This window comes from Ziziphus jujuba, chromosome 6 (genome assembly GCF_031755915.1).
Source record: "Ziziphus jujuba cultivar Dongzao chromosome 6, ASM3175591v1".
Lineage (NCBI taxonomy): Eukaryota > Viridiplantae > Streptophyta > Magnoliopsida > Rosales > Rhamnaceae > Ziziphus > Ziziphus jujuba.
In genome coordinates this window covers 9901476-9910282 of record NC_083384.1, presented here as the reverse complement: position 1 = coordinate 9910282, position 8807 = coordinate 9901476, and the positions used below count along the sequence as shown (strand labels likewise).

Sequence of the window (8807 nt, the reverse complement as noted above, 5' to 3'; positions counted from 1 at the left end):
AATTACTTATCAATCAACCTTATTCATATAAAAACTTATTATGTCTCTAGTATTATTTAACTTATAAAAAGATTATTAAAATAGCCAATTAAAAATTTAAAAAAATGCAATGATTAAATATTTGGGTTAAAAGAAAATCCACCAAAACGACATTAATGATAATAAGGCAAAGCACTTCTTAAGTAATCAAACGAAAAATTGGTTAGAGTTTACTCTTGGTAACTGAAAAATTGGTTATGATAATAATATTGACTTGATTAATAAATCATTTATACTCATAATGATATTAAAAAATATATACTAATTGAAAATACTATATAAAATATATACTCCAATTTTTGAGGGCCATAAATTGGAAACTTGATCGAACAGTCACATGTCAATCCAATTGCAGTTAAACTACAATGGTTGGGGAGCATTGCCTTTATATATTTAATTATTTTTTAATAAATATAAAATTCATAGTTCTTTGTTTTTCCATAAAATTTTACACCTTATTTTGATTTTATCTTACTTTATTTTATTTTATTATTATTATTTTTTTTAATCTTTGAAGGGCCATCAATTGGAAACTTGACTGAGTAGTCACATGGTTATCTAAAGTAAATTTTGAGGTGTTTATGAAAAAAAAAAAAATGAAAAAAAAAAGGTAAATTTTATGGTCAACTGAATTGCAGTTAAACATACAGTGGTTAGGAAGCAAACCGGAGCATGGTTGCCTTGCCTTCATATATTTAATTATGATTAAATTCAATTTTCTTTGTGCGATTAATATTCCAAGGACTAATTCAAACCTCTTAGAAAAACAAAACAAAATATAAAAAGAATCCAAGCTTTATTTTATTTTTTCTATTCAAAGAATCCAACGTGTTACTAGTTTTCTTAGCCATATTAATATGTAGAAAAATAATCAAAAGATGAAAAAGTTGAGTGCCGGTGTCATGGTTGTTTTTATACCAAAATGTGTGTAATTTGTTTTAAAAAAGTATTAGTTAATAGTAATTAAAGTTTATTTAGAATCTAGTTAATTATAAAATAAAATAAAATAACACATAAACACTAAACTAAATGCAACTTGAAATTATATGTTTATTTTTTATTTTTTATTTATTTTTTGTTTATAATTTTTTAAAATGTTAATAAACTGTAATTATTCCTATCAACCATTTAAGCTAAACCAATTACAAACAATTAAATAAAAAAAATCAATTTAGCCATTAGTGGCCAATTTTGGGTGCCACGTGGAAGACTGGGACCTGCACTTTGCCATGTCATAGCATCTAACGGTGCCAGCCCAAACGTGAATTTTCGAGAGTTGGGCTGATTGCCTTCTTTCCAATAATTACTTTTTGGGACAAGAAATTGCGTGGTCGTGATTATTGAATTATCTATTTTTTTAAAATAAATTTCTAATAATATAATAAAATTTAATTGATATAATTTTAAATAATTAATGTGAATTAATATTTAAGTTTTTTATTGTTAATTTTTTTATAAATCATGTAAAAATAGATCCTTCAATATCCATCTAATTTTATCTCTCTCTCAAACCTGGCTTCCAAACCAAATAAATAAATAAAAATCCAAAATCTAGACAATAGACGGTGAAATTATAACAATGTCTTTAAATTGAATAATATTAATTTAATTATTAAATTATTCATATTTATAATTAAAAAAATATGAATTGGAAATATCAAAGTTAAAAATTAAAAAAAATATTGTAAACGATTAAAAGAACAGAAAAAAAAAATAAAAAATAAAAAAAATTTGACAACAATGTCATTTAGGCTGACCACAGAGGAAAAGAAAAGAGAAGAAAAGCAGAGAGATTTGATCAAATATTTCGGTAAAGAAGAAATCCAAGGACGGCCCACCGGAACAATAAAAACACAAACCAAAAAACAAAACCATGGAAGAGGAGCGCTTGTCTTAGTCAACCTCCTCCTACTACGCTCTACAAATGCCTCACCAAATGCATTTGCTCTTCTTCATGCCCAAAACCCAAAGAATTTTGTGTAGGAAAAGATCAGTATCACCATGTTCAAATCATGCTTGGCATCGAGTTGTACAAGAAGAAGGTGTATTTCAAGCTCAACCACAACCAGTGTCCTTGGCTGGTGGGACCGCATTAAACCAGCTCCTAGGGACCCCATCACTGGTGTCACCGAAGCTTTTCTTGCTGACCCCCACCCCAACAAGATCAATCTTGGAGTGGTACTTTCTCTCTAACTAATTCGAATACTAGATTTTATCACCCTTTTTTTTTTTTTTTTTTTTTTTTTGCTTTTTTTGGGTATGAAAATATAAATATTTGGATTTTTTTTTTTTTTTATACAATATTATTAGGGGGCTTACAGGGATGACGAGGGAAAACCTGTAGTTCTTCAATGTGTTAGAGAAGCCGAGGCGAAGATTGGTGGTTCCGAATTCTTGTGAGTTTCAGTTCTTTCTTGACTCCCTTGCTCTGTTCCGTCATACTAGTAGCTAACGTTTGCTAACAGAAACTGAAATCTTTGTTGTTATTCTTGCTAGCCCATTTATTTAATCACAATGCCTGTGTTGTTTTTATTGCTAATGCTGTAGTTTATTTGTTTATTTTTATCTGCTTTTGATAATGATTGACTCTCTTTGAGACAGGGAGTCAATTTCTGCCGGTGTCAGTTCAAAATTGGTTGAAGAAAGTGTGAAATTGGTGTATGGAAAGGATTCAAATGTTATTAGGGAAGGGAGATTTGCTGGTGTTCAAGCTCTTTCTGGCACTGGTGCATGCCGTCTCTTTGCTGAGTTCCAAAATCGTTTTTTCCCTGAATCACACATTTATTTACCCGACCCAACTTGGTCCAAGTAAGTTTCTAATACTTGTTCAAAAACCCTTCTTCCATTTGTTATATATATATATATATATATATGGTTTTTGTAATGCATAATGTGATTTTGTTATCCTTTCATTATTAAATAATCAATCATGTGTACTGCATAGCCACCACAATATCTGGAGAGATGCCCATGTTCCACAGAGAACTTTCCGCTACTACAACCGCGATTCAAAGGGTTTGAACTTTCAAGCTCTTTTGGATGATGTCAAGGTATAAGAAGAGCCTGCCTGAATTGGTTATAATAAGCATTGGATGGTTCAAATTTGAAAATTCAGTAGAAATGACATGCTTTATTTTCTTGCCTGATTGCCATCTTATGTTAGAAAGAATACCTTTTAGAAGGAACATTTTGTTTAGATTTTCCACAAACCGCTTCCTTTCCCTAATGCAAGTCTATTTGCTCGTGAATCATGAATCGTGGTTATTTATCGAATTTGAACCTTAACTGATCGTTTCATTTATGAGTGCTATACAACACACGAATATGTGCTATGAAGCATGAATTATGCACAGTATATGTTTCTCTAGATTCTTAATCAATAAAATCTGAATCATGTAACCGAGGTATGGAAAAACTTTTGATATCCTTTGTTTTTTTAATGTGGCTTCTGTAGAATGCCCCGGATGGTTCATTTTTCTTACTCCATCCTTGTGCTCACAATCCAACTGGAGTTGACCCTGACGAAGATCAGTGGAGAGAAATCTCTCATCAGTTTAAGGTACTCACTATAAATGTATTGTTTTGCCTTATTTTTTCCATTTATAGATATCAACTGTGAATCTTACATCAAAATTGTCAGGTTAAAAATCATTTCCCATTTTTTGACATGGCTTATCAAGGTTTTGCAAGTGGGGATCTTGATATTGATGCTAAAGCCATCCGGATTTTTGTTGAAGATGGACATGTAACAGGCTGTGCTCAGTCCTTTGCAAAGAATATGGGATTATATGGACATCGAGTGGGTTGTCTCAGGCAAGCAAACCATCTAAATTTTTGTTTGTATTGTTAGTGATATCTATCCGCAGCTTTTATGAAATTTTTCATCCTAAAAAATAGTAAGCAGGTGTAAAAGTTAACAACCTGCTACCAAAGTTGTTAGTTAATTTAAAATTCATTGTAGAATTTGAACATGCTATTATGTTGTTATTATCATTAAGGCTTTAACATCTCAATTTGTCTTATGGTTTGGATCTTATATATGTTTTGTCAATTCTTGATGATCTACAAAATTTCTCAGTGTTCTCTGCTCTGATACAAAGCAAGTGGTTGCAATTAAAAGCCAGCTGCAGCAGATTGCCAGGGCAATGTACAGCAGCCCTCCGGTTCATGGAGTTTTACTGGTCTCTACAATCTTGAGCAATCCAGATATTAAATCACTTTGGGTCAGAGAGATAAAGGTAAGAATTTACTAAGTCTGAGCTGCTTCCAGCATCCTTCTTTTTTTGCATTTTTGAATTCTAATATTCTTTAACAATGCCGTCATGCTTAAAGGTCATGATGAATCGCATTCAAAGAATTCGTGCTGCTCTACGAGATAGTCTTGAGAAATTGGGTTCTCCTTTCAACTGGGAACACATTACTAAACAGGTTGGTTGTTCAACAGTTAAAAGTTATTTTGGTCCATGGTTAAAAAGTAGATTTAACTTGGCTTTTAAGTTTGCTTGGCAAAAAAATACCTAACCCTAACATCTATGGAAACACAGGTTGGTATGTTCTGCTTTTCCGGGTTAACCCCCAATCATGTTGATCAGCTAGCAAAAGAATTCCATGTATATATGACTCGTGATGGTCGAATCAGGTAATCAAATCCTATCATTTAGATTTTCTCCTTTCTTTTCCCCCCCAATTTTTGAACGGATATGATACTAATACAAGCTATTTCAATTGTATGGTGATGTTTGTCAGCTTGGCAGGTGTAACATCAGGCAATTTGAGTTACCTGGCAAATGCAATACATCAAGTCACATGCTGTAATCAGGAAAACTTGAAAAGATCTGTAGTATCAGTATCTTAATAGCTCAGTTGTATCTAATCCCCTAAGGTAGCCCTTTTCACTTGGCTTTGCTTCCAATGAAAGTTGAAAGTTGAAAGTTGAAAGTTGAAAGTGGAGCAGTCAGGAACAAGAAACAAAGGTCGTTTCTACGTAGAGTAGAAGTTGGATACAAGCAATCTAGGCAATAAAAGCAATACAATGCTGCATTATGATACATGACCTTTCTTGTTTGTTTGCACCTTGTTTAGCCTTGTTCCGACATTAACAGTCCTGAAAGGTACTGGTTTTTTTTTGCCTAACCGATATAAAAAGTCAGAATACTATACTGTTTCTGATAAGGTATTGGCAAGTACAAATGGTAATGGTGGAAATACACTGCTAAGAAGAAGAAAAATGAACATGTTAAATTGCTTCTGAAAATGTTTGCAATATTGTTTTTATCTTTTTGGACATATCTCTCTATATTATCTGATTGAAAACAATTTTTTTTTATTTTTTATTATAAGTGAAATGTCTGATTGAAAACAATTTGACAACGGACCTAACTTGAAAACTGAATTACATAAAACATTAATGGGTCAATTTATGACAAATCTCTGATGGGTTTCTAACTCAAAAACTGAATTATATAAAACATTAATGTCTCAATTTATGACCAGTCTCTGATGTGTTTGTATCTTTATATATTTTTGGTGGATTACAAGGAAGAAGATCTGTCTAATTGAAACAAATATGGTCGAGTCAAAGAAAATTGCTTGGGTTCACAGCATACTATGTGAGCTGTGACAACCCACAGAGATACTTGGGGTTGGAACTACTGGAAGCAGCAAAGTATGGTAATTAATAAAATGGTCTTTTTCTCAATTTTTATTTTGTGTTCTGTAGGTTTATTATATTTTATAATATACTAGACAAATGATGGGTCCACAGTCACATGGACTACCTGAGGAGACTCATTTTCATTGGGCGGTAGAGCTGCCGACAACTTAGAGATGTAAAAGATAACAACTTTTAGTGTTTGATTGTTTTTCTAAATTCCTTCTCTCTCTGTGTCTGTCTTTGTTTTCTGCTGGATATTAGGTCAGGTTGCTCCAGCTTTATCTTCATTAAAATGTCCAAAGAATAAAATCATTTGGTGGGTGGTTTTTGGTAATTGAATTTTTCATCCTAGTACATATGAGGGACAATGGTACTGAAACGACAACCCATAGGGTCGGACCCAATAGCAATAATAAAATGTATCTTTTTATCACCCTTTTGTTTAGTGAAAATCAAGACGAGCAAAATAATGTCCCAAAACACAGTTTTTATGACCCATTCTTTGTGATCGTTCTCTAAAATTTGTTGGCTTTATTATTAACAAATTTACTGCGAAGCTTTGTTGGTCTGCTTAGACAGATACTTTAATTTTCTTTTTCCAGAAATTAATATATATTTTTCACCATTTGGAATCTAATTGATGAGTTCGTGACAAATTAAAGGTTTGGATAGAAAAAAATGGTAAATAAGACTTTATGGCTACAAAATGTGAATTAAAGTACAGTCCATTAAGTACCACACAGTTTGTTATGGCGGACAGGGCAAGTCATTTACATAGATTCAATCTCTCTATATATTTCTTTTTAATATGCTTTAAGGTCTTTTTTTTTCCTTTAATATTGTAAAACTGTTCAGTGAATGCATGTATTTCATGAAGTGGGTATTTCTTTTTCTTTTCTTTTCTTTTCTTTTCTTTTTTTTGTTTTTTTTAATGAAAAACAATGTGTGGAAATAATCTGCTTGACTTTATGTATCCAACTGGTAACTAAATACAAGTAGAGGCTTTTGTATAATATATTTATCAAAAAATGTGACAGACAAATTAAGCAGACCCCAAAAGATTCCACACACAAAGCAGAAACAGGGGCAGAATTCAATACCATGATGGAAACCTGTATCCATCTGCCTTTCTTTGCATTAATATCCTCCTTTGCATTAATATCCAATGAGAGAAAGACCAAAAACAACCAAAAAAAAAAAAAAAATAGAACTTCACCGTGTTCCTCATTAACTACCAAATTGCACACGCCTCAAAAGGCCAAAAAAATAAATAAATAAATAAATAAAATAAAATTTTGTTGGCTAATAAAAATCAGAGATTGCAAGTACAGCTAAAAAAAATGCTAGTCTTTTCATGAGTTTCACTTGGGTGAGAGAGCTTGAGATATCCATCATGCAATGAACAAAACTGGTTTGCATATTTCAGATGCAGAAGATTATGCCTTTTAATTTATCCATCTAATGGGTACTTAAATGAATATAAGAAATTAAACCAATTCTTTGACCAGAATGAAGTATTGAGCTTTTTATATATGCATATATAGGGAAAAAAAAAAAAAAAAACTGTAGATTCTGTATCAACCACATTCTAATTTTCTTCTAGATTTTGGGGAAAAAAAATGTTCCTAGATTAAGTAGTAATTAAAGGGTAAACTACACGATTTACATACAGTACCTCAAAATGCAAACTTGTTATTTTTTATGATAAACAACCTTTACCACCACACGTTTCATGAAGCTTTTGGACATAGTTTTCAGGTTGTTACCAACGATACTAAGACTTCCTAAAAAATTAAAGAAGAAAAAAAACAAGTAAATAGATTATATAGAAACATCGATCCCTAAGCAAGGGAAAATAACCTTTATGCAGATTCATGGTCAACCAACTTACATGAATAGATATTTCTGATATATATATATATATATATATATATATATATATATATATATGTTGTTGTCTCTGTTCATGACCGGTCATGGCAACCTCGCAGACCAACAGAACTAGAGACTCTACTGAAACCGAAACACAATGTGGAAGTGGACGACCCAACTCTCATTTCTCCATCATCATCTCCAAGAAGCGACTCCAAAGACGAGCTCTTGCTCGAAAACCGGTTCATTCCTCCTTGATACTTTGTTGTTGTTGTCGTATGCATTGGAAAAACCATCGAAGAAGAATCTGATGACGAAGAAGACCAGAATGATGGTACAGGTGATGATTGACAAGGCAAAGATTGCTGCTTGGAGGTTTTCTTGACATTAACATTCTTTTTTGTGAAAAGGGTGTGTAAAAGATTGGATCTTGAGGTCTTATTTGCTGGCTTTTTTTTATTGGAATTGGTGTAGTAAGAAGGAGGAGGAGTGAGAGGAGGAAGAGTGTCATCACAGAATTTGTATTTGGGAGTTCCAGGCTGAGATTCCCAAAGGAATGGCACAGCACCAGGTAGTCCTCCATAGTAGACTCTTAGAGAAGGATTGGCTATGGAGCTTTCTTTGGACAAAAGCCGAGAGAAGAATTTGTCATCTTGCTGAATTTGGAGTGATTTTTGGGGAATCTCAGCAGGGTTATTAGCACTGAACATCTTAGCTAGGGAGGCAAATTTTTTAGAGGGAGTTTGTTGGGGGTCTCTCAGCGACTTGACAATGAGGGAATTAAGATTGGGATGAGAAGGTGGAGTAGAAGAGACCCTTTTTTGTGTTTTCGTTTGGCTTTCTTAATTCTTATTAAATAAGATCCTTCCACACTGAAACCATGTACAGAATACAAGTGTGTATTTATAATTTTTTTATTTTTTTTTATTTTTTTATTGTTTTGTTGAAAGAATACATGTGTGTATGTGTGTGTGTGTGTATATATATATTATAAAGAGGTTGCATAACACATGCCAAGTTGATTATTGACTTTTAACATTTATCTGAGAGAAAGCATTCTCAGCATTAGCGCTTAAATGATAAAACTTTCTATATCAATCTTTTATTTTATTTATTTATTTATATTTTTTACAGTTGGAAGTTATTTACTCTCTGGAATTATGTATTTATCCTTGTGTTTCTGTTTTAGTTTCCACCAAGTACCTGCAGTTAGGTATGGAATAGAGGTTATCCCCAAAATTAG

General features: G+C 32.3%; 2 protein-coding genes across 2 annotated transcripts; one reads left to right on the top strand and one right to left on the bottom strand.

The window, feature by feature from the left end:
- The first annotated feature begins 1793 nt into the window (after positions 1-1793).
- On the top strand, positions 1794-5315 carry LOC107431017 (aspartate aminotransferase, mitochondrial). The gene is made up of 10 exons (XM_016041894.4): positions 1794-2217; positions 2350-2435; positions 2641-2847; positions 2984-3089; positions 3494-3598; positions 3680-3852; positions 4118-4277; positions 4372-4467; positions 4584-4678; positions 4786-5315. The coding sequence occupies exons 1-10, from the start codon at positions 2041-2043 to the stop codon at positions 4892-4894; spliced, it is 1314 nt and encodes a 437-aa protein (XP_015897380.2). The 5' UTR covers positions 1794-2040; the 3' UTR covers positions 4895-5315.
- A 2049-nt stretch (positions 5316-7364) lies between these two features.
- Positions 7365-8449, bottom strand: LOC107431279 (uncharacterized). Its single transcript, XM_016042170.4, has one exon. The coding sequence runs from the start codon at positions 8272-8274 to the stop codon at positions 7657-7659; it is 618 nt and encodes a 205-aa protein (XP_015897656.1). The 5' UTR covers positions 8275-8449; the 3' UTR covers positions 7365-7656.
- Between the last annotated feature and the right edge of the window lie 358 nt (positions 8450-8807).

Excerpts from the sequence above, each read along its gene's own strand:
- LOC107431279 (XM_016042170.4), bottom strand. The coding sequence starts at position 8,274 with ATGTTCAGTGCTAATAACCCTGCTGAGATTCCCCAAAAATCACTCCAA.
- LOC107431017 (XM_016041894.4), top strand. The coding sequence starts at position 2,041 with ATGTTCAAATCATGCTTGGCATCGAGTTGTACAAGAAGAAGGTGTATT. Across the intron at positions 2,218-2,349 it reads ACAAGATCAATCTTGGAGTG|GGGGCTTACAGGGATGACGA; the intron begins GTACTTTCTCTC and ends CAATATTATTAG. Across the intron at positions 3,090-3,493 it reads CTCTTTTGGATGATGTCAAG|AATGCCCCGGATGGTTCATT; the intron begins GTATAAGAAGAG and ends TGGCTTCTGTAG.